A 26,998-nucleotide genomic window follows, 5' to 3' on the forward strand; every position below is an offset into this window, starting at 1 on the left:
CCCATGTATAACTACTTGATTCTGAAACTCTCAGTAATTAAGGTTTTGGGGAGCAATTCATAAACCACAATCACTTGTTCAAGTGTCAACGAAACATTTTTAGACCAGAAAGCCTCCAGCTTCGTTACATACAGTATTTTGGCAACCCATTTTTAAGGTGTACCTCAGCAAATCCTGTTTCTAACGAAAAACAATAACCTGAAATTCTAGTAAACTTAGTAACAACAGACAGGATAAAAAAAAGTTTTCATTTAAAAGACCCTGGTAAAATTATTCCCTTATGAAAATAATAATACTAATGCTAAAAAATGGATAGGCAGCTAGCAGAAATAACTTCAATATACTCTGGCTCCATTTGACACAAAAACATATGAACACATAGCATGTCTGCAAAGTTGCACTTAACCTGGTTTTGCATCAAAGGACTTGATCCTGGCCTTTATCTAACCATAATAATAAAACCTAAAGTTAAAAAAAAACCCATGACTTTTCTGCATAAATTCATTTTAAAATATCATAAATCAACTTCCAACTCTTTCTTTTTATTTATTTACTTACTTTGTCGTTTTGTGTCTTAGCCACCTTGTAGTAATCAGGTGCCATTTCAACAACAACATACTGTAACAACACTTGTATATATCACCTTTCATGCCATGCATTCCAAGGTGCTTTGCATTACAGTTTTGCTAATGGTTAGCTAAGAGGAACAATGCTTTTCTGTATCGGTATAAAAATATTAAGGTAGGCCCAGAGTAAGGGGGAAATGGTTACATTCATGTACATAAATTGTTACATATATTATTTTCTGTTAGGCTTTGAGACTTTTGCTAAGTTTTCAGAGTAAGATTAGACTACTTTTATGTGCCTCACTATAAGATTCGAATAACTGGGCCAAAGTAATTTCAATTCAGTAATTTTTGTGTTGCTTCCTTTAGATGGATTATGAGGTGATAGAGTCTTATCTGCTTCAGGTACAAAGCCCACTCTGTTATAAAGGGCTGGAGCTGATTGAGAAGTTTGGGATCTATAGATGAGGTGCTGTAGTATGACCAATGTCTGAATGAGATTTTCTATGAACATGAACTCTTTTCTGTTCATGGAAGGAAAGTTAGGCCCCAAGTCAATATCTACAGGATATGATTAATGAAGCTCTCTATTTCCACATATAAAACAAGAACAGGGATAATCATACCATTCCAACTAATCCTTGTATATGCTGTACAAAAGTTTGCACTCTGAGGGGCTCTTTTACACAAGGGGAGAGTGTGACAAGGCAGTAAGTGTGAGCATTTCCTATCATAGGCAAAAACTAGAAGACCTGAAGTCATGCTCCGGCACTGGGGGGGGGGGGCGGAGAGCAGGCGGGAGCGTGGTGATGCCCAGTGCGGGGGGCAACCGCAATGGCACCCTACCGGGATCATGGTGCCAGGGGCAGTGCGCTCCCCCCGCCCCCCTCTTCCTCCACCAGTGCCTGCAGTGAAACTTCAAGGGCAGTGTCAAACACTATAAAACAGTAGGAAAGGAGAGTGGTTTTCAGCAGCTGAGCATTGGATTGGAAAAGTGCTTAATGTTTCCTTTGCCCATTGCTTTCCCTCTGCAACACCACCCCAAACCACTTTCGTACACATGCTGCAGCAAGCATGCACCTGGAAGCCCTCGGAGAAGGAAGGGGAAGAAATATCTACCATGCGCAGAGCTGTAGGTACATATCACATCCCCACAAAGCTTTTTATTGGGATTGATAGTCTACCATCATTGCAGAGTGTTCTGTCTAAATAATGACACTCAGAACTAGCTACATTGTTATATTCGCACCATGAAAAGCCATCAAGCTGAGACAGTTGTCAATTCTGAACGAGAAGGAAAAGCTGAAGGTGCTTACCTATTTATAAAAGTATTTATAGACCACCCTCTCATAAGAGAGCAGTTTACCACACTATGCATATAGTAAAATATAAAAACAGAATAAACGTATCTTTAAGATTACCAGTACTGTTGAGCCAAAAGTTTTTTAAGTGGCTACATAGGCCTGTTGGCATAAAGCTTTGAAGAGATGCCTGAAAGTAAAAAAGTGAGGATGCCTGTTGGATCTCTGCTGGAAGAGTGTTCTGCAGCATGAGATGGCAACTCTACATGCCCAACTTCTTAAACGTAGGTGACAACTAGCAGGGCTCCTCCAGACTATCTCACTGATCAAGCTGAGATTTATAGGCACAGGCAGTCCTTAAGCTATCCTGGACCCATGTCGTTCAGGGTTTTGTGTATGAAGGCAAGAACCTTGAACACTAGCACATGTCCATTCATACTAGGAGAGCCAGAGATGCTGCTGACCTCAATAGTTATTCTCACTAAGCTAATCCCCTCCTGCTCTTCAACTGCTAGGCAAGATGAATTGAGTGAGTTAACTAGAGATCAGAGCCTGTGGGCCAGCTTGGTTCTGTTCTTGGCATTAATATAACTGGAGTGAGGCTTTTACAGTCTGGTCAGAAACTTGCTATATGAGTAAATTAATGCTTAAGGTTGAATCCCACTATCATTGTTTCATAGGCCATATCTCAAACCATGCAGATAATGGTAAGATTATAGTGATGTAATTCTGGCACTGCAGACTTATAATCTGTACAAATATTTAAAAATGGAGATTAGGATGCGTACATGTTTAACCACAAGCATGGAAATCCCTGTCATCCTATAGTGAACCACAGAAAGATGCTGTTAAATTCCAGCAATAGGATGCCACATGATTGTTTCTCTGGTTTGCCACATGAAGGTGTATATATACAGGTGTCAGCAAACCTTTTCAGCAGGGGGCCCATCCACTGTCCCTCAGACCTTGTGGGGGCCGGACTATATATATATATATATTTGGGGGGTGAAGGAATTCCTGTGCCCCACAAATAACCCCGAGATGCATTTTAAATAAAAGGACACATTCTACTCATGTAAAAACACGCTGGCTCCCGGAACGTCTGTGGGCCGGATTTAGAAGGCGATTGGGCCGGATCTGGCCCCCGGACCTTAGTTTGCCTACCCATGATTTATAAGGACACTTACAGAGCTAATCTGTTCATGTCTGCTTAGAAGTAAGTCCCACACTGTTCAATGGGTCTTACTTACTCCCAGTTAAGTAGATACAGGATTGCAGCCTAAGCACACACAACATTTATAGGCAATATATTGGGATTTGCCCTATAAAAACTGTGGTGTCAATTAGCCCTATTGCAGCCACATGATGTAATGGGCTGTCATTTTAATACTTGAATAGGGGCATGCCAGCTGAAATATGCCTTCTTAAAGATTTGTGAGTAACTCTCTGGCTTAGTAAGATGATAGGGTTGTTTAAATAACAGCTTTGTGGCAGACGTAAACATATTTTGAAAATTGTTGCTTAGTGGGGGGGGAGCTATGATGAGACATGGGTTTCAGTTTTAGGTTCCCCCCCACCCTATTCTTTTTGTTACATAGGAACTTAAAAGTGCCACCCCCAACCTAGTAAAGTGGGGGGGAGGAGATAATTATATGGGCTATTCTACACTACCCTTTATAATATATTTAGTTGCTTTGCTAGGAAACAAAGCTGGAGTCACTTAATTAAAACATAAAAATACCTGTAATTATTACTGCAGTACTGTTGCTTATGGCCTGTTTCCTTTTTCTTCTCCTCTTTTTCTCCTCATAAGTGCCAATAAATGGTAAGTTGCCCATTTGCCCCATTGAAGAGGTGTGGAGGGGGTGGGTGATTGTTTGCTTCATACCAGTATTGACCAACCTAGTTGGGGTTATGTTGTGTGTTGGCTTGCATGTCAGTTGACATATAACATTTCATGCCTTATGTGATGACCCATGATATATTGCTTATTTGAAACTGCAGCATGCTAAATTCAGTCAAAGCATTAACCCAAATCAAACTATTCCTTGCATTTATCCTTGTGTATTTTCTTTCCTAGTGTTGTATCCAATCTACATTTCCATTTTTCTCCTGGCTTAATAACCCATATCATTTTATGCATTTTAAAAATTTGCTTTCACTAACATGTCCTGAATCACTGTGAAAGAGAAAATAAAAAGTTTACTAATCCAGGAAACACTCAAGTCCTTTTTTTTATATTACTGGGACTTGATGAAGTTTCAGCCTGAAACTTCTGCACCATTTGCAACTAAACACCTAAAGAATTTATTAGTACAGCTAAATAAACAAACCTATACAGTATGGACTATACAGTGCTTTTCATTGTAAACCAATAGATCCCCCTCTTTTCAATATATCTTGATAACTCCCCAAGTAAATTACTCAACTGAGTTCATTTTCTTTATGGTTTAGCCCACCAAATAGTGATGATAGAAAATTCTGTTGGTGTCAGACGCCATCTCATAAAGGCAATGTGTTATACACTTCTGTGGAAAACTGGAAGTAGCTGGTATATTATTCAGTGTTCTTTTCCTAGATGAAACTCAGACAATGGGCAGTGACACAAGCAGCTTGGTCCAGTCACACACCTACAAGAAGCGAGACCCTGTGGATGTGCCGTACCAAACAGGACAACTCCATCCAGCCATCCGTGTCGCCGATTTGCTGCAGCACATTACACAGATGAAATGTGCAGAAGGCTATGGATTCAAGGAGGAATATGAAGTGAGTAAACTTCAAGCTACATATGGTGCTCAGTGGTGTTTTCCCTATCACAACCATGTGTGTGTGTGTGTGTGTGTGTGTGTGTGTGTGCATATATATACTGCGAGAAGAACAGTTTCCTTTCAAAGCAGCAATGATGCAGAAACGGGGTGGGGTGGGGCAGAAGATGTTAAAAAATGTAAGAGTTGTGCTACATGTAATCAAAGGCCAGTGTAGTGTAGCATCTTGTTTCCCGCAGTGGCCAACCTGATTGTAGGGTGATAACGCTCTCCTGCTGCTGTTTCCCAGCAAATATTCAGAGGCAGAATGGAGAGTAGCATGACTGGTAGCCACTGATAATCTTATCCTCCTTGAATTTGTATAATCCCCCTTTAAAGCCTTTGAGTAAGTTGCTGGCTTCCCATCACATCTTATGGTAGTGAAATCCATAGTTTTATTATGTGCAGTCTGAATAAATACTTCCTTTTGTCTGTTCTGAATCTATCCACCACAAACCAAATATTTCTTTCTTGGTAAACTGCTGCATCAGTGTATTTGTGAAATTAAAGGTAAAGGTAAAGGTACCCCTGACCATTAGGTCTAGTCACGGATGATACTGGGGATGCACACTCATCTCGCTCTATAGGCCGAGGGAACCGGCGTTTGTCCACAGACAGCTTCTGGGTCATGTGGCCAGCATGACAAAGCCACTTCTGGTGAACCAGAGCAGCGCACAGAAACACCATTTACCTTCCCGGCGGAGCAGTACCTATTTATCTACTTGCACTTGATGTGCTTTCGAATTGCTAGGTGGGCAGGAGCTGGGACCGAACAACGGGAGCTCACCCCATCGCAGGGATTCGAACTGCCGACCTTCCGATCAGCAAGCCCTGGGCTCTGTAGTTTAGACCACAGCGCCACCCACGTCCCCTATATGTGTACATGTTTTTGCCCCAATGTGTACTATGTTACAATTACTTACATTAAACCACATTTAGCATTTTATTGCCCATTCTCCTAGTCTGGCAGTCTTTGACATTCGTTCTGAAGCTCATTGCAATTCTTTGTTCTAACAATTAGTTGTCATCAGCAAAGCCAGTCACCTCACTGCTTATTCTTAAGGCTAATTCATCAGTTTTGAAAACTCTTTATGCCTGTTCCTCCATTATCTTCTCTAATCACTTTAGCCATGTTGCAGTCCTCTTGGATTTGGTGGTAACTGTCCTGATCTGGAGTATACTTTCTAGCAGAGTTAGATCTGTTTCAATTTCGAGTAACTCCCAAGTGTTCTAGGAAGTTGACTGTTCTTTCAACTTCCTTTTTTACCAAGCCCCTTTTTTTCAGAAGTTAATCCTTTGAAGTCAAATAATGTTGTCCTTCCTTGGGAATTGTTTGCATGCATTAAATTTGATAACATTGTGGTCACTGTTTCTAATGAATTCAACAAAATTGGCACCTTGTTCTAGGTTCTGACCACCTTTTAGAATTCAGTTTAATGTTATCTCCATAGCTGTCAAGTTTCCCCTTTTCTCACAAGGAAGCCTATTCAGCATAAAGGAATTTCCCTTTAAAAAAGGGAGAACTTGGCAGCTATGGTTATCTCCCCTTTTGAATTTGATAGTGCTGCAGTAGATGTTTCTTGTCATAACACTTATTCCATCAGGTCTTTGGAATCACTTAGGATTATACATGGCTGATTCCATGATCTATTGTTCTAGGGCACAGTAATTCAGAATATCTAGAAAATTTTGACTCTGTGTTATAATTAGTGCCTGTGCTGTGTGCCAACCCCTCCTCTATCTATCCTAGCTGCTGGTCTTATGTTTTTGGTCAGACTAGGAGGAGATGCCAATTTATCAACTATTTTACCTCCTTTCATCCAATTGAAGCTTATAGTCAGGAAGGTTTCTATTACACTACATTTGCCCTCCCATTACACAAAACTTTTTGATAGTTTGTCTTCATTTGGGCAGCACATTATTTTTTCTTCATAAGAAAATACTTAAAAGCAACTTTATTTTCTGAAAACAGTGTGATCTATGCAGAAAAGCTGGGGTGTGTTTTTTTTGTAGTGGTTGACGCAGCCATTTACAGGGCCTAGCTGGCATTGTTGTTCTACACAAGTCTGCTGTGACATGACACATCCAAATTGCACCACCAACCTGAGCTCTCTTCAAGTAGTGTTCTTATTTCATATTCTGCAGCACCAACTGCGTCACTCAATTGTAGTCATCACTACAGGTTATTTCTGTTGTATAGAGTATAAATAATGACCAAAACCAAAAGAAGTATGCAACATTGAATGAAAATCGGGGCTGTTAGCAAGCCGTATTGATACATCTGGAAATACATGTACTATTTATTTTCTTGCTTCTCTGTTTACAATAATGATTGAGATAATGATTATGGTATGGTTTAGAAAGAAAACTGTTTGACAGCATCCAAAGACTTTTTTAAAAAAAGCCAGACACTTTCATAGACACCAACCTACTTCATTAGATACTGTTGGAAATGGGGAAAGTAAGGCAGGTAAGCTAGTAAAAAGCTGGCCAAGAAGAAGCATTCTGAAGTTATTAAATAAATGGTAATAGTATAAATAGACTTTTTATAGTGTGCATAGTCTCTCCTGAGCACCCATTAAAAATGAACTCTCTCTCATTTCATATGATGATTATTATGATGATGATTTTGTAAAATTGCATTTGACAAATCCATATGGATGTGACACCACCCATATGCAAATTGGGATCAAAAGGGAATCTGCATAGGAGATCACTGCAATTCAATGTTGCTTTTTTATATAAAAGAAATATTCCAAGCAGGTTACAAAAAATTAACAAAATGAGATAAATCCTATTTTGTCTTGTTAGATTCCGATTTACTTATATTAAACTTTTTATGTGGCAATCATAACAACCTTCTTTCTTACCCACATGCCCATCTAACTGTTTATAGCAATATTGACATGTTGCTTTAAACTTTATTGAGAAATCTTTTTTTAGTTGAAAAGTAGTTTACAAATTAAGTAAATCAAAAAAGTAATAATAACATTAAGTCCTGTGCTCATAGGTAAATCCCATGAAGGACAATAAATATTTGTTACACATGCGAATAAATTTATCGTAAATGTATGTTAACCCTCAAGTTATGCCACTGTGTACAAGGTGACTCTTGCTACATTCATAAAGATATCTTCCAACAATTTGGTTTGCAACAAACTTTTTGAAGACAGGAACTGGAAATTCCTATCAGCCTACCAGTGGCTAAATAACACCTTTATAATGGCTAAATAAAATTTGGGAGACCGTGATCTTGTACAAGCTCACTCAAAATATGTCCCTTGCAACAAATCTAGTCCCCAAACAGAAACCCATGGCATCCTGGTTTCCCTATATCTCATTTTTGGAGTCTCTCCCAGAATATCAATGTACTCCCACCAGCTGCAGGCATGAGTTAAGGCATGCCCTTTTTCTGGTCCTATACAGGATTTCTCATTTAGCTCACCAATTCAACGCTCAGGGCCGGCTCTAGGGGTAGGCTGGGTGGCGCGGGGGGTGCCAGGGCGCTGGGTCGGCAGGGGGGCGCTGCACGGCGAAGCTGCGCGGAAACTGCGCCCGCCAACCAGCCGTGGGAAGAAATGGGGCGGGGCGGGGGCACCGGAGCAATCCGCGCACCACGGCGCCAGGGCCCCGGACATTTGACCGTCTATTGACCCAATACATCCCTCGCCTATTTCTTCCCTTTGCTGCCACCAACCAGTATATCTGTGTACTGGTACACAATTGATTTGAACTCGAGTCAGTTGAACAGTGAACAAAACAATTAAGTTTATTTATTGTGCAGATCTTACAAGCATATCAATTCTTATTGGTTTCTCAGTTATGTTTACTTTAAGCTTAACCGTTAGTCTTAGTTCTCCCCCTGTTCTCCCTGACTGAAATTATCTTCTTAACTCTTATAGATTCTGTCCCACCGCTCACCTCACTAGCTTCTCTAACCCTCTATTTCAAAATCCTCTCTACCTCTCTCATCAAATCCACCTCAACTCAACTCCTTTATCTCCCCCTCCTGTCTGCCTGCTTCCCCTTATATACCCCTGCTTCTGCCTGGAGAGCTCCCATTGGCTGTTTACCTCCCTGGCAACTTAACTCTTTCTAGACCCCTAGAGGTTAAACGCCACAGCGCCCAACCCGCTTAAGACGGCCCTGTCAACGCTCCTTATCATTCTTGTCCTTTTTTTTGTTTCATAGGTTTTCAAAAAAAGGAAGGTACCTTTTTGGTGCAGCCAATGATTATTATATAAAACAATGTAGTTAGGTTTTCCTTTCTCCTATTATTATATTATTTATTGCATATCATGCTTTCATATATTTAATTTATTAATATTTGTGGTTGAAGTTTAATAAAAGGCATGTTTAAAAAACTAACGGATAGTTTTCAAGAATCAGTTAATGATTCAAAGCACACACACACACACACAAAATCATTAGCTATTTACTCTAAAGTAGGGAACAATCCTTTCAGTAGGATGCATTTCTTGTAGAAATTCCACTTTTGTGGTTTCCAATTTGCATGTACGGTAAATTACTGAACAGTTATATCCTCTATTAATAAGAGTACATTTGTGCAGTTTTGCACATTTAAGAATTCTGCAACAAACTCAATTCAGTATCTTTTGAGATCCATCATAGCACTCAGATCTACAGCCATCTGTTCACTGGTTATCTTCTACAATGAACAAGACGGCTGTTCCTAAATAAACAATATTCCCATATCTCCCATTCTCTTTCATTGCCTTAAACTCTAGCATTCTTAATGACTATCCCCATTCACTAGTGTTGTGGGAGGGGAATGTTAACTGCCATAAAATTATGATTTGGAGACATCAGAAAATGCCTCCAGCGCTTTGGTATTGAACAAATGGCACCATGTTGGTCTACTTTGTGACTGAAGTTTGGGTGGGCATGGGGCTGTATTCTGCTGAGTCCAGACATGCATTTTAACTTCAGTTATTATCTTTGCATCCTCAAGCTAGGTTGATTAGGATGGAGTTTATCAATTTCTCCCTGAAGTGTTTGGGAACTTCTATTACCATTTTATGTAGTGGGTGGAGTTAGGAAGCATGACTTGTCTATACTATAATATGGTTTGCTACTTCACTTTGTAATTTTGGTGACATCAATTATGCTTTCCCAAGCAGAATGTGCAAATCACCAATATTCCCCTTCTGCCTCTCCATAATAGTAACTAACATTGCAATCCTTACCATGAATTCAGTGTAATTTACTCCCAACAGCTGGAGACCCATGTTTGGGAAACCCTGTACATAATACCATTAGGGAAGGGGGGGGGGAAATGGGAAGGATCATGGTATACATCACTGTATTGCCCAACATAACATTTATGGAAAAACAAAAGCAACACACACACCAGGGCCGGCTCTAGGGGTAGTCTGGGTGGCGCGGGGTGCCAGCCGCAGCAAGAAACGGAGCGGGGCAGGGGCGCCGGAGCGATCTCCGTGCCAGGGCGCCCGACGTGCTTGAGACGGCCCTGACACATACCCTCCCCAGATTCTATTGGTGCTCTTCTGTCCCCGTGAGTTGGGAAGGGAGTGAGGAGCCCTGCTTCCCCATCCAGAACAACCATATACTAGAAAATAGAAGTACCTGCCTCCTCTGACCTCTGTTCTTCAGTCTCAGAGCCATTCCTCTCCCTCTCCCTCTCCCCCATCCTCCTCTTCACCTGTCACTCCATGCTCAAGCCTGGCAGGACTCATACTCAAGAGTAAATCCCATAAAGTTACATGAAAGCATTGAACTGCAAGGCTTGTTTCCAGTGCAGTTCTCAGGAACACAAGGATTTATGATTGCATAGCAGGACTTCCACCCTCTGCACTCTGTTTCCTCCCCAAATCTGTTCAGTAGGAGGTACAGGAACACATTTTCTGTGGTGGGAGAGGAGGAAAGTTCATTTTCAGAAATGTACATCATTGCACTGACAGGATGCTTACTTAGCACTGCATTGTTTACAAGTCATAGTTACCTTTGTGTGCATTTTGGTTGAACTTGTCAATACAGACCAGACCAGGAAGAGCAATTTTACTAGGATAGTAGTCATGTAGTCAGCAGGTTAGATCTCTATCTAGCATGTTATTTCATAGTAGAAAAAAAGCAAAGGACCCCCTGGACAGTTAAGTCCAGTCAAAGGTGACTATGGGGTTGCAGCACTCATCTCGCTTTCAGGCCCAGGGAGCCAGCATTTGTCCACAGACAGCTTTCCAGGTCATGTGGCCAGCATGACTAAACAGCTTCTGGAGCAGCAGGACACAGTGATGGAAACCAGAGCACTGTGGTTTAAATCACTGAGCCTCTTGGGCTTGCCAATCAGAAGGTTGGCAGTTCAAATCCCTGTGACAGGGTGAGCTCCCGTTGCTCCATCCCAGCTCCTGCCAACCTAGGAGTCTGAAAGCATGCCAGTACAAGTAGATAAATAGGTACCACTGTGGCGGGAAGGTAAATGGCGTTTCCATGCACTCTGGTTTCCATCACGGTGTTCCGTTGCGCCAGAAGTGGTTTAGTCATGCTGGCCACATGACCCAGAAAACTGTCTGTGAACAAGCGCCAGCTCCCTCGGCCTGAAAGTACCCCATAGTCACCTTTGACTGGACTTAACCATCCACCTTTGACTGGACTTTACCTTTTTTTTATTCATAGTAATATAGGTGGATACTATTTTTATTATTATGTTCATCAAGATGCTGCTGTACGTCTGTATGTTGTATGGGTCTTTGGACAATTTGTCTTGTATGGAAACAAAGAGGTTTGTTTGAAGACAGTGTGCTTTCAATTATATATGACAGATAAATTCAATACAGTAAAGAATTGATATGATGAAGTAATAGGCAACCTGCAAAGCAATGGCTGCTGGCCTGATATATGTGTTATTGAAATATGGCACTGAATTTTTGATCATATATAATAATAGTTTCTTCATATGTTACATTCCTTTTAAATGGCTGTCTTTTTAGCTCTATTTGAAAAATAAGCTGATTCTATTAATGCACACAGAAATCAACATCTTTCATTCATACGGATAGTGTGCATTAATTTTATTGGATGCAAAAGCAATATAACTTCTTTTATTTTTTATTATAAGACCATTAAACATCCATTTATTTACTTGTAAATTATGCAAATGATTTTACTTGCAATTACAATGTTCACTATTAATTATAAATGCACCCTTTACATATTGCATGAATTGTATTTGTTTATCTTTAGATAATTAGATATTTCAGTCTATTGCTTTTTTATAACTAAAATATTATTCTTGGCTAAATAATACATTTTGAATCACATTAAGCTATTTTAGCCATGAAATCCGTCTAATTTAACTTTAGTTTATCTGTTGTATTTTTAAAGCATGCCCATATAAATTTATGATGCATTTGTCTTAGGAGATCAGAAGTCTTGGTGAAACATTTATCAGTGACAAAGAACAGGTTTTGTAAGCATGTCTTCTTCTTAAGCAATTTTAAAATTTAGTATTCATCTGACTTCACACACGCAGTTTTTTGTAGACTCTGTTTTCCCATTAGAAGAGACTGGCTTATTTATGGATGAATTTAAATCCCAACTAGAAAGACACCTTAGTTTGATTAAAGCTGTTGCTGTTTAGAAAGTCAAGATTATAGCATGGTATGATTCACAAATCTATTAACATACTGGATATGTGTGAAAATACATTGAGGAACACAGAAATTGGGGTTGGAGAAAGCGCCCTGATCTATTTACTTCATGGAACCCCATAGCCAATGAAGTGGGGCATATTTTGTCAGCTGGCACAGGCAGGACCAAAGATCTTTGGAAAGTAGGTCCGACTTGCTCAGTTTTTCTCTCCTGCCTAACGCAGCAGTACCGTTACTCAGTGGCTCTCACTGACCTAAGCTACATTCCAGGCTTACTGGAAGAAAAAGACTTAAAGGGCCTATTCACATCAGCATTTACATATGTAGTTAGGTTTGCCAGCTTTTGGGGTGGGGGGAAGTACTTAATCTCTTAAGGCGGTAAGACAAGCAGGATGCAGACATAGTAACAGGAAAATTGTGCCTACAGTAGCATTGTCAAAAGAAAAATGGCAACTCTGTGTATTGGTTCCTAGCCTATGGCTAATGAGCAGATGTTTCCACCACCAGACACAAAATTCTTCCTTTGGTGCATGGCTGCAAAAAAGAAGTTTTGTGCAGTGCCTTGACAAAAGTTGAATCATGAACCTGGCAGCAAATACACGTGTCCGGCTAGTAGCTTGCTGGGAGGCAACAGCCACAGGATTCTACAGCATTTATTGCATGCCCACATGGTCTTACCAGTAGTGATGTATGGAAGTGAGAGTAGTGATGTAGTGATGTATGGAAGTAGTGATGTATGGAAGTGAGAGCTGGACCATAAAGAAGGCTGATCGCCGAAGAATTGATGCTTTTGAATTATGGTGCTGGAGGAGAATCTTGAGAGTCCCATGGACTGCAAGAAGATCAAACCTATCCATTCTGAAGGAAATCAGCCGTGAGTGCTCACTGGAAGGACAGATTGTGAAGGTGAGGCTCCAATACTTTGGCCACCTCATGAGAAGAGAAGACTCCCTGGAAAAGACCCTGATGTTGGGAAAGATTGAGGGCACAAGGAGAAGCGGACGACAGAGTATGAGATGGTTGGACAGCGTTCTCGAAGCTACGAACACAAGTCTGACCAAACTGCGGGAGGCAGTGGAAGACAGGAGTGCCTCGTGTGCTCTGGTCCATGGAGTCACGAAGAGTCGGACACGCCTAAACGACTAAACAACAACAACAACAACAATGGTCTTACGAATACAACTTAAATATGAATACATGCAAGTCCCCCTCACTTTCATGGGTCATAGGGCAGCATCTTAGTACGCTAATAACTATGCAGCATTGTTAGCAGATAATTGCTGTGTACATCATTTCAAGCAATCTCTAATGGATTTAATGAGAAACAGATGTCAGGCATTTCATTTCAATGCCTTACAAAGGAAATATTTCTAGGAACTCAATTTTAAAATGTTCGTTAATGGGCGCTTGCAGAAAATAAAGACTTCAGCTAAAGTTTTATTCATTTTGGGGTTTTTTTTAAAGAAAATATTCTGTGACTTGAATTTAAGTTCCTGCTTCTTTAAAAGAGTATGTTACATAAATCTACAATGCAGAGAAATCATAATATTCTCCAGAGAAACAGTATGTTCATATTTTTTTAGTATACACAACCTCAAAAAAGGAGCATATTAGAAATATTGAAGAATTGCATTCTCATTCTAAGTGAATGAGGGCAGTGAATGAGGAGACACTTTTGGATGACTCCTGCAGATCTCATGAGGGAGTTACTTGGTGTCTTGGCTATGATGCTTGCACATGTCTTGCTATTCCCTCTGCAGGCATCCTGTAAGTGAGCTTTCTGCAGATGCACCACTGAGCTCTCATATGTTGGCAGCTCAGTTGTTGGGGAATTGTATTGTGAAAAAAGCAGGTGGAAATGTTAAATGTATGTAAACCTCTTAGCTACTTGGATGTTTGCCTCCTGCTGGAAAAAATGTATGCTAACTGAATTAAAAGGGACGCAGGTGGCGCTGTGGTCTAAACCACTGAGCCTTGGGCTTGCTAATCAGAAGGTCAGTGGTTCGAATCCCTGCCACGGGGTGAGCTCCCGTTGCTGGGTCCCAGCTTCTGCCAACCTAGCAGTTCGAAAGCATGCCCAAAGTGCCAGTAGATAAATAGGTACTGCTCCGACAGGAAGGTAAACGGCGTTTCCGTGCGCTGCTCTGGTTTGCCAGAAGCGGCTTAGTCATGCTGGCCAAATGACCCGGAAAAACTGTCTGTGGACAAACACTAGCTTCCTTGGCCTGTAAAGCAAGATGAGCGTCGCAACCCCAGTTGTCCGCAGCTGGACTTGACTGTCAGGGGTCCTTTACCTTTTAACTGAATTAAGGAAGTTTTTTTTTATTGCATTAGATATTTTCTCTTTGTGGTTATTTTCATCATTATAGAGTGTGTAAAATTGTGGGGGGGGGGGTGAGAGAGAGAGGTGAAACCCCCAATTTTATTAGACCAGTATAAGATTGGCATTTGTTAGTCTTGGATTTTCAAACAACTTTGAAAAGTATAATTGATTAAACGAGCAGCAATTTATAATTCATACTGTATTTGAAGAGAGTCTGTTTTCGCTTGGCATCCCTTACTATGCTGAAGTAGTTCTGGCAGTCTAGTATGCTGTCTCCCCACCCCACCCCCACAACCTGTTTATTATTTTGGTCAAGCGATGGGACCATCTTGATTCCTTCCACATGCAACTGAAAGCAATATTCCTCATGGGAGCATTTGATACTTTGTTTGTTTGTTAATTAGTAACAAAGTTAAATGTGTTGAAATCCAAATTAACAAATTTGTTATTAAAGCATCCAAAAAATTAATAAGTATAAATATTCCAAGGTTCTTTCACACACATAAACTCCCTTCACCTTTGCAGATTTCACTGATGTCATTAGCAGAACTGGGGGATCGCGGGGGGTGGCAGAGTAGTACTCCCTGAATAGCCACATTCATACAAAAGTTGTAATAGGCAGGGAAGGTACCACTAGGACTAGCCAAAATTATTTCACAATTCTGGATCATTCATTGGTGGAAAACAAAATAGGGAAAATATCAGAATAGGCCTTTGATAGAAAACATATATAGGTAAAGGTAAAGGGACCCCTGACCATTAGGTCCAGTCGTGACCGACTCTGGGGTTGCGCGCTCATCTCGCATTATTGGCCAAGGGAGCCGGCGTACAGCTTCCGGGTCATTTGGCCAGCATGACTAAGCCGCTTCTGGCGAACCAGAGCAGCGCACAGAAACGCCGTGTACCTTCCCGCTTGGAGCTGTACCTATTTATCTACTTGCACTTTGACGTGCTTTCGAACTGCTAGGTTGGCAGAAGCTGAGACCGAGCAACGGGAGCTCACCCTGTCATGGGGATTCGAACCGCCAACCTGATCGGCAAGCCCTAGGCTCAGCGTCCCTAGAAAACATATATAAATGTGCTTTAAAATCATTTGAAGTTAACCATATTGTTTATATGAGTACTGATTTTGTTTTCTAGTTAGGCTTTTTTTTGGCTTTTTTGTGTTAAAGCTGTCATTTGTGTTCTTCACTCTGCTGTTGATCTAATCATAAAGTAATGATGACAACAATCTAATGCCAAATCAGTATTATGGAAGTGACACTTGGATGGATAGAATGTTGGATTAAGCCAATATGTTTTCCTTCTTAATGCTTAAAACTGGCTCTGGCTCTCTAGAGTCAGCAGCTGTGTTTGTGTGTCAGCTAAATACGATTCATTCCTCAGTATATCCAAATGTATATTCAGACAAAGAATTAAAACGAATTATTTACTCTTACTTTGGATTTATAAATATACTAGTTACAGAACTGTCATTTGACAGTTCTTCACAGAAATCCTTCAGATCCCCTTCACCATATGGACAGGTAGAACTGACTTATACCTTGTCAGGTGATTGGTCCACTTAGTTCAATATTGTCTACAGGATGGAGAATAATTCTAGGAAGGTGAGATCAGAGTGATCTCCTCCTCCCTCCATGGATTGGAGCACCAATAACCCCTGAAGTAAACCTCAAAGCCCAGGCTGTTTGAGGCATCTGAATAAACCTGGTAGTCCTGGCATGTGACTAGCAGGGCCTGCCAGAGAGAGATCTCATTGCATGCCTGCAAGAAGGCTAATCAGACCCTCAGATCCTCTTTCATTGCCTGCATAAGCCTACCCCCACATAAATGGAGAAGGCAGACAACCAATTTGCAAAGGTGCATTGCCCCTGAACCTTTCTTTCTTTCTTTTTTTACCTTTCCTTGAGCCATCTGATTTTCTGTTATCCCATTTACGCTTTTCTGTCTCTGGGGGCAATATGGTGAACATAGTCCTCATTCGAAATATGTTCCCTGACTTACTTCAATAGGTGAATGCCAGAAGGATCCTCAGAATCCATGTACTGTAGCTTGATTCCTGAGAGTCCTTGCTACCCCTTTTTTGCTTTATGTGCTTAGGCACCCTGGTGCCACCCTGGCAAGCAGTAGTGAGCCAGTTCCTGTCCAGGGATGCCTTACTGCCACTATCTGAAGCCACTGACTCACCTGAGCTTTGCCCACTGTTCCCCACTGTCCGACAGTGGGCAGAGGCATGGATGTAAATGGACGTTTGTATAATAGGCTAGTTTCAACACACCCTCACACACTGATCACAATGCAGCATTATCAGAGTTTAAGGACACATTCCAGCCAATAAAAACACTAAGGGATCGCACTTATCCCTCAGTTTCCCTACCTCTGCTCTAGGCAGAGAATTTACACAACTTAGGAAATGTGTTTTTGGCCTAATAACCAAATTACTTAATCACTATATCAGGATACAAGATTAATCTCAGCACATCTGATTGCATGTGTTTTAACCCGGAGGGGAGAGAAAAGAAGTAAATTTTCCCCAAACTTTATCCTTGTTAAATATGTTATTCTTTCTGATTACAAAGGCATGATCATACACTTATATTGTCAAGCTTACCAATATTATACGAACCAGATAGGACAGACAGCAAAATGGCCTGTCTTCATAGAAGTGGAGGTTGTTCATCCAATATTGGAACAAAATGCAAGGAAGCAATTCAACCATATGATGTACTGGGAATAATCTGAGAGCAATCTTCTTTCTTTTTTTCTAAGAACATAAGAAGAGCCTGCTGGATCAGGCCAATGGCCCGATCTAGACCAGGGACTCCTCTACACAGCTGCAAACAAAACATTTTAAATGTGTTGTAACGTATAATATACAAATGTGACACTAGATGGCAACAGTGAGCTATGCCAAATTCAATGTATTTTTCAAAACATTTTTTAAAAAGCATTTACACAGTGTTGTTTATATATGTGTAGATTCCACCCAGCATCCTGTTCCCACGGTTGCTGAATATTTGCCTGTGGGAAACGACTTATTTTTTCCTTTTTTTTCACCCCTTGCTTCTAGCTGTTTCTAATGTTGACTTACTAGGTGAAATAACTGATTCTGTTCTACCTGGATGTATTTTGTTTTCAAAATGGTATCAATGAGCAATAGCAACAGCTATGATAACAGAAACCATTACTTAGTTAACCATTCTATGGAAAATTGAAAGTATCATAACAATTTCTTTTTGAACATGATTCTAACGCCCTTGGTTTTCCCTGTAATATGGAGGGACAGATTTACTTAGCAAGGCACTGGACATAAATTGGCTTGTGGACCAGTTGCCGTGCACAGCCAGTTTCAAATAAGCCCCACAAGGCAGCAGTCTCATTCATATTGACATGGATATAGATATTTTTTCCAGTTCTGACCCATTATAAAAGATTTTGAAAAACTGCAGGGATATGAGAAAAGGCCTGGAAAAAGTAGATTATGCCAATTAGCGCATCAAACAGAAAATGTTGTTATATCTTAGTTACTTAGGAAGTGTAAGTAACTTATTGGGGAGAAAGTACAGGAGCACTCCTAAATCTTAACAGAGTGAAACATTAAGAGGACAAATGGCTAAACCTTGAAAATCTCAAATTAGAAATAAAGCATAAAGTAGTGATAGCGTTGATTTACTGTTATGACAAACTATCAAGGGAAGTGGTGTTGGATTCTTCATCATGTACAGTTTTTCAGCTCGGGCTAGACTTAGTACAAATAAAGTGCTTCTTCCAAATATGATTTAATAGGTTAGATCTACAGTAAAGTTGTACCAGAAAGAAATTCAGTTGAGTATCAGATCAGGAGGTCAAATAAAGATCAGACACTCTGTCTCTCTGTCGCTCTCCTTCTAAACACCTTTGAGTTCTCCTAAGCCTGCTGATCCCTCCTTCTTTTGCAACTTTTCAGCTGCATAAGCAAAGGCACTCACCACTTGATTATCAGGAAAGGGGTGACTTGTCATTAACCATGTCATAGAGAATACTCTGAGCACCAAGTCCCGTCCCCCCCGGTAGCTATGAAAGATTGAACTAGTCAATTTTATTTGAGAAAAATTGAATTGGCTTTGTAAAATAAAAGCCATTTTATTGTTCAAGATTGCATCCTTTTCATATGATTAGAACTGCATTTTGATAGCTAGGTGAAAAGTAGTACTTTTGGAAGAGCAGGAGGAGAAGTATTTCGGGGGGGGGGCTTAGTTGTGAAAATGTTCACTATTCTTCCATTCTTTTTATGGCCATAATTTCTCCCATCTTTTGCTGATTCAAAAGTGCCATTTTTTCTTTCTAATTGCTCTAATTCCTGGAGTAATAACCTGGAAAATTCCATCCATTTGGGAATCATGTGATAAATGGCATGTAACAATGCTGCAAAAGCAACAAGTTTTGGCTATGGTACCACTGAGAACAAGCAAAGCCAATTCTGAATGAGGACAATGTTTCTTGAATACCAAACACTTGAAAAATTGCCAAAAAGGAGGGTATGCTCACAAAAAGAACAATAATACTTTTGGCTAAGCAACGTAACGATCCAGTTTTTTATTTAAATATCAATATCAATCATACTTTTTAATTGTCAACATGGTTTTTGTTATATGTCTTGGAATAAATTAAAAAAAACTTGTAGTTTAATGCTTTCGGGGTGCTCAAACTACAGTACATAACTGAGTGGCATAAGGAATTGGTTTCTTCATTATTTTGTATAACATTGCTTTCATGAAAATGGCAATGGCTTTGTCTAAAACAGGCATAGGCAAACTTGGCCCTCCAGATGTTTTGGGACTACAACTCCCATCACCCCTAGCTAACAGGACCAGTGGTCAGGGATGATGGGAGTTGTAGTCCCAAAACATCTGGAAGGCCGAGTTTGCCTATGCCTGGCCTAAAACCTGCACAGATACCATTTTTGTTCGATATTTGTGTAACTGTTGTGCACAATGGGCTTCTTCAGGGGTCTTCAGGGCTTTTTTCAGCTGGAACTTGCCAGAGCATCCTTAAAATGAAGGTTTGGATGGGAAACTATGCTTAGGGTGCCTGACAGTTTTAATAGAGAGAACTTAGGATCTGTACAGCTTCAGATTCTATAATGGTAATTTAAAGCTTTATCTGTAGTTTCTTAATTTAAGATGTTAGTAGTGAAACTGTCTGAAAGAGAGAGAGAGAGAGAGAGAGAGAGAGAGAGAGAGAGAGAGAGAGAGAAGCTGAGACATTTCTAAAAAAAATTCAGCAGAGTCCATTTCTCGGTTATACCATTTTAAGCTGCAGGGGAACATGTTTGAATACTTTCTCATGGATAAAACTGAAATCAGCTCTCTGGTATACTAGTTTTCTATTTTCAGTGAATAATTTTATGGAGTAGTGTTTATCCTGGAATCCCCCACCTGGTACAGTCAAATGGTAGCCTACAGTCTGAGAATAGCTTTACCCCTTGATTCTGCCAAATGTATAAGCCAGCCATGAATTATGATGTGACAAGTTCTGGTATTCCATTTTATTATTGTGGACTCACTTTCATTGTGTATTATAGAGTAGAATTGTAAAAGACAAGCAAACCTCTGAAAATTGTATCCATACTCCATGGCAAACCAACAGCACATGATGTATAACTCTGACACCCTTCTGGGTAATAATATGTCTATTTATGGGAATAGGGAGTTCTCATTTTAAATATCTTGTTGCCATTTTGTACTTGCAGTCTCCTGAGTTGCGCAATTGGGACGTGTAATTATATCTTTCAGAAATTGATGAGGGAAGGTTGATCTGGAGAAGGTTTTAGAATCACAAGGCTTGTGTTTTGCTTAGGAAAAATATATGCTTGTCCGTGAAATGTTCAATTTCCTTATACACAGTATTCAGAAATAGTTCTGAGAATGCAAAGTAGTTGATATTCATGGAGTGGTTTCATTTTATTGTATTGTAGACGTTCTACTATTATGAGTGTTTCCATGGTTCACTGACTTGCTGCAGAATATATGAGATATAGTATGAAACAACACTTTAATTACATACTATAAAGAATGAAATTGGGGTCTATTTGTGAAAATGCCACATACATTTCAGTGAAAGCATTTGTTCAACCCTCCTGAAACCATTTTTATTGCAGGAGGGGGGCGGCTACAGCTTGAGAACAAATGTAAATTTTAGGTACACAAATTTTATTTATACACAAACACACACCTTGTACATTAATTATGGTATATCATAAACTAGCTGGCCCGGCCACGCGTTGCTGTGGATCAGTCTGTTAAATGGACTCTCAGAGTCCCCCTTCAGACTCCCCTCATCTTCAGGGTCCCCCTTTATTTTGTTGAAATGTTTTGCGTGTGTTCTGTTTACACAGGTTCATCCCTGTGACTCCCCCCACCCTGTCCTGACCCATGACCTATCCCGCCCCTCCCCCACCCCCAGCTCATCCCTGTGATTGGCCCCACCCTGTCCCTACCCATGACCTATCCTGCCCCTCCTCCCCCCCATCCCCCACCTAGGCGAGCCCCCACCTCCACTTGGCCCAGTCTGGAAAGCCGAGCCAAGATGCTGTGGAGAGGGAAGCTTTCCTAGGTGCACTACCAGTGTAGCTGTTGCTAGAGGGCACTGTTTTGCAACCTCTCCAGTGCTCCCAGCATGCACTTTCATCTGAGTTGTGAGTTCTGGAACACGTGGTTTGGGGGTTTTTACCTGGCCCAGGTGCAACATCTGTCTATGCAAATGGTATGGGGTCACTTGCATATTTGCTTGGGACGTTGTGTCAAAATTTGAACGCAATCGGTCAAGCGGTTTCGGAGAAAAGTGGAGACACACCCACATGGCCAGTTTACATTATATATATATATATATGTGTGTGTGTGTGTGTGTGTGTGTGTGTGTGTGTGTGTGTTTATATTGAACCTAGGGAATTCTTTGTGTAAGAGGAGAATTATAAAAACTTATCTGCTCACTCTGTTCATTGTTTTAGAGATAAATCTGAAATACAATTTACTTTGTTACAGTTAACTACGGTGCCAAGGAGTGTGTTGCTAAAGTTGAATTTGAATTGTTGTTCTTCGTACATTCTTCAGATTAATACAAAATAAGCCTCATATAGAAATCTTCCCTCTTGGAAGAGCCGGCATTAGAATTTAAAAGGAGGCTGCTAGAAGTCTCTAAAATTTAAATTGGTTTTTGTAAAAATTATTCTTAAAGTGCTTATAGCTAAATAGAGAAGGATGTTCTTTCTATTCAAATTAACTTTATCTTATAAGGCATTTAAGTCCTGTTCAGAAGTTTTATTAGGGGAGAGACTGAGCATGTATATTGATGGGTGGCAGGTCAGGGAGGGAGAGAGAGGCAGAGAAATGGAAGCTCTTTCCTACAGCACTCACAAGCCTAAAGATACCACTTATGCATTCAGAATCGGACAACTGCTGTTGTATTTACTAGAGGAAATATTATTCACAATGAAGGATTATTATTGCTGAGAAGAGTGAACATACATAGGAAGGTGCAGGTTCATGACCACTGTCCTCTGTGCTTTTGGCATCAATTCTGCTAACAGCCCTCATATCTACAAATTTGTACACATGGGAACACTGTATGCCCCCGGTTCTATGTACAGAGCCTACGCCCAGACGTATAGGCTCTTTCATAAGTTATGCTGAGCACAGGTAGGGCAGGTAATGGGGCCAAGCAGGCACAAACCATTTCTGCCGCAAACAAATCCCTATGGCAACAGAACTCTAACCAGGGATGTCAGAGAATTCCATCAGAAAAAGAAACAAGAGTGGGAATTGCTGCCATTCTCATTTTCGTTGACGGTCGGGAATGGAAATCATGTTTTCTGTTTTTTTAGCCCACAAACATTATGTAAATATTTACAGTGTTTTCTGCATTGTTTCAGTTTTCCCCTTTCCATCGAAATGCACTGAAATTAATTACATAATTATTTACATTAGTTCTGTTCTGGTCATACAGCAGATAGGAGACAAGCAATGTGGGTTGTAGTGAAAGCCAAGCTGTAGTGGAAGAGAAACAGCTCTGATTGTGCCAAATACAGCCTGGGATAGAAATCTATCTGCCTACTTTCATCCCTAGTTGACCGATGAATCTGCACTCCTAACCCAAATGAATTAATTCTTAAATAAACCTGATTAAATAATATAGTGCTGTGGTTAAGCAAATATTGAACCAGGTTATCTGCATGATGAAAACATTTTTCCCTTCCTGGAAATTCAATAATCTTATGAGGTATTGTAAATAATGATTTTAACAAAACAGATGTGGACATGAATTGCATGCAAAGAGGTATTGCCTAAGGAAAAGCCATTTAGCCAAGTGCCATTTATAGAAGTCTTTCCTGCTTCTTCTTCAGTGGAAAACCTTTATAACTGAATCACGTCTTATTGGGTCCCCCTTATTTAGGCTGCATAGTGGAGTTCCTTCCTTTTAAGGAGAAATCCAGTCATGACAAGTTGTACCAACCTTAATGATCCAGTGAACAATATGGAATAAATTAATGGTGCTCCTTTCTCCTGGACTGCATACACACCAAACATAATAAATTTAAAGCACCTGACTCCCTACCCCATCCTAGCAACTATAGTATAATAAATAATAATAATAATATCATCTTATTTATACCCCGCCCATCTGGCTGGGTTTCCCCAGCCACTCTGGGCAGCTTCCAACAAAAGATTAAAATACAATAATTCATCAAATATTAAAAACTTCCTCCCCACAAAGCTACAATTCCTAACACCCACAACAAACTACATTTTCCAAGGATTCTTGGGGAGAAGCCATGCAGTTTGAATGTGTGTAAACAGACCTTTAAATCAGAAGAAGGCACACATGTGTCTGGGGTATTGAAAGAGTATTTCATACCTTCAGTTGACTGTGTACTGTATTCTGAAAGTTTAAACACCATATTGAGCCTCACCGATCCATGATAATCAGAGCAGGATAATCTTCTGACTTTTGTTGTAATGGAAATGACCTCTAAAAGTTTCAGGATGATTCTTAAAAACCTTTCACTTCTTTTTTGCTGACATTACTCTGAATGTCCTGCTCATCCTATCTCTGCTAATACTCAACTGTACTATGCTGTCAGCCTTATCTTGTAAATCTATTAATGCTTCATTTACTTTAAAAAGAACAATGTTTTCATAACCGCTCCTGAAATTACTTATAGGTAACAAGCAAAGGACCAAACAATAACTACAGTTCAGTCTTTACATGTTTTTCACGTTGCTGTGGTATTTTCTCCTTGTGTCTTTCTGTGTTATCTTGAGTGTTTGTTCTGCTGCATATTCTTTCACTTAGTGTTGTTTTTGCTTCCCCTGTTTCTTTTTAACAGAGTTTCTTTGAAGGACAGTCTGCACCTTGGGACTCAGCTAAAAAAGATGAGAACCGAATGAAGAATAGATATGGGAATATCATTGCATGTAAGTGTTGACAAGTGTAGTTGTACCTCTGTGTAAATTTCCTTTTAGCAACTTGACAACGCTGCCCACCTCTATATGTTTGATTTGTGTTGACTTCGTTTATTGTATTTCTATGCCGCTTTTCATTCAAATGAATCCCAAAGCGGCTTACAAATAATAAATAACTAGAACATAATAGAACATCACAAATACAGCACAAACTATACAAAGTAATTAACAAATCAATAAAACAATTACCAACTATTTGTGTGGACTAAAAAACTGAGCTCCGGCCACCATAATTAAAGAATATGGGAGAAGTAAGTACTTTAATAGTTTAAAGACTTCAGAACAGAATCGGTGAGAGATCCAGTGTGGAATAGTAATTAGTCATGGACTGCAGGAAAGGGTTTCACCTTGTATCTTAGCCATGGCACTCAGGCTGGGGACCTTGATATCCTCAGAGGAAGGATAGAACCAAACTGTATTTAATAATGATATATTTTACTCTCTAGAGTCTAGGATCCTCCTACAGTATTACAATGGGGAAAAAAGGAAATTGAAATATGGTCCCCTGTCCTGAAAACATTACAGTTGAAATATGAGACAGGTTGTTACAGTACTACGATACTGATTATTGATGTGGAATCAGTATTGTTGATAAGTACACATGTAATAACTTGTCTCATATTTCAGCTGTAATGTTTTTATACGTAATGCTTCAACCATAATGTTTCGATACAGAAGTGGGGAGGGGAATGCTGTGAAAGCAAAACACACCTAGCTCCCGTTTACCAGTAAGTGTTAGTGGTACACTTGATTTCCATTTATTTCAGTGGGACTTTTAGAACCAAAGTAGACATGTGTGGCAGTTTTGTGTCTATTAAGCATATGAAATGAAGGAGGGGAGGTCTACACATATCTTTATTTAAAAAAAGCATATGGGGGAGGAGGGGGAAATCAATTCCTCCCTTATCTGTTATACTGTGCTCTGTAGATTTGAAGCAAACTTCTCAGTGCCCAGCTCATGTCTGATACTAGAGGCAGCTAAGGGGAAACTACTTAAATAGAGTGCAGCAACACAAAGCAGGAGAGGAGGTTGGGTTTTAGTTCCCACCCTTGAACTCATAAGCAGACCATCTCATTCCCATTTGTATGTGAAACTGCCTGCACATTTAGTTTGGCTTTCAGAAATGCCTAACATTTGCTGGATTGTGTCCACTGTGGCTGAAGGTTTGTGTAAATATCAAGTAAGCACTGATTGTATTGTTTTTGTTTAAAATATATTGTCTACATAGTGCTACATCTACAGCCCACTGCCAGATACATTAGCTTCAGACACATGTTGCTTAAAATATGCTCCTTTAGTCAGTATAACTAAAGACGTCCAAAGAGAGTTGAGCACCACATTTTATGTAATTAAAATAGTCTGTGACCCCATTTCCTCATGTGGCTTACAGTCAGTCATGACACTTTCCCCACAAGTATTATGGAACTTTCTTCTAGGTAAGGATTGCAGTCTTAATTTCCTACTGGATCAGAGTTTTAATTAACCACACAGATAGGTAAATGATGACACTAAATAATAAGCATTCGCCCTTTTGAAGATGGCCTCTTGCGAATAGACTTCACTAAGGTTCATGTTCACTATGAGGAAAGCATTTAATGGCTTTGCCATCCTCTTATCTAAAGGTCTCTTGACTTAAAAGTAGAACCGTTAAAGAATAAGGGTTATACAAGTGTGGAACGTTTGCTAAAATAGGGTAATGGATTTTGACAAATACGCATTAGCTGACACTGGGTACATTTACAGGAGAGCATATTATGTAGTGAATAGAATAAGAGTATGTTGAATGAAGCATTTGCTTGCAAGGAAGAGACACTTCTGAGAAGGTGTCAAGAAAGAATTCTTACTGAGGAAGCTTTCAAAACTGCCCTTTTTGTTGGCACCACTATTGTAGTGCAAAGAGTAGGCATGTGACATCCATCCCTCTTACCATGTCTGTGCCTTAGTTTAAAGAAGAGCTGAACAAATTTAATGCAAAGAAGCAGCTCAGCCAACGTTCCAGAGCAGTTGGATTTGTTTCCTATTCATTAAAGTGGCTCATATTATCATTCTAATATCTATTTTAAAAAATAAATAAAAGCAATATTGGAAGTGCTCAAATGCCTAAATCAGACACTACAATTGCTAACTGCATCATATCTCCAAAGACCTTCTGCATGGACTCCCTTCAGATACCTCCCCTGAAGCTGCAGAAGTTTGTCTCTCAGCAAAGTATTTCCTCGCTTCCCACCAGCTGAAAAGTGTGAAGGCTGGAGAAAGATTTGGAAGCATTTAGGGGCATTAAGGTTGTTTTATCGACCATCCTGTTACATAAAACCAAAGTGATAGGCGCTTTCACAAACTTGTAACAATATCAGCATTCTAATAACTATACGCTGCAACTTGTTACTGTCAAAATGACTTTGGTATAGCGATACAGACAGAGGTAAAATATTTTAATATCAGCAGCATCACTTCCTTTTTATCACTATGCATATTCAGTAATGGAATCTAAATCCACTGTAAAGCACCATAAAACAGCTCTTTACTTCCTGCCCTCCTAAAGGGTGCAGTAAATATGCACCATCCATTTTCCCATAAGCATTGAAAAATAAGAAGCTTTTGTAACATCGAGTTCGGGCTCTTTGAGTCCTCTGCCATAGTTATTCAAAAATACAGGCTCGCATAGTAAAGAAAATAAGAATTTCCACAAGATGCCTGTTACAATCTAGTTTCCTCTAGAAAGTAACTACTACCGGAATGCATTCAAAGTCGTATGGGCTTGCTCTAGCAAAAAGGCATTTACATATTCCTGTTTGTCTGACAGAGCTAGCACAGCTAACAACGAGTCAACATTTTTCAGCAGGACTGTTTAGTAGACAACTAAGGCAATATCCCA

General features: G+C 40.0%; 1 protein-coding gene across 15 annotated transcripts in view; it reads left to right on the forward strand.

Annotated features, from left to right (window-relative positions):
• Window positions 1–26,998, forward strand: part of PTPRM (protein tyrosine phosphatase receptor type M) — a 412,071-nt gene that overhangs the window by 337,317 nt on the left and 47,756 nt on the right. For all 15 annotated transcript variants that reach the window (XM_035125987.2, XM_035125998.2, XM_060277900.1 and 12 more), the window contains 2 exons: window positions 4,446–4,633; window positions 23,987–24,074. In XM_035125987.2, coding sequence (XP_034981878.2) covers window positions 4,446–4,633; window positions 23,987–24,074 — 276 coding nt within the window. The remainder of the gene's footprint in view (window positions 1–4,445; window positions 4,634–23,986; window positions 24,075–26,998) is intronic.

Source organism: Zootoca vivipara, chromosome 8 (assembly GCF_963506605.1).
Source record: "Zootoca vivipara chromosome 8, rZooViv1.1, whole genome shotgun sequence".
Lineage (NCBI taxonomy): Eukaryota > Metazoa > Chordata > Lepidosauria > Squamata > Lacertidae > Zootoca > Zootoca vivipara.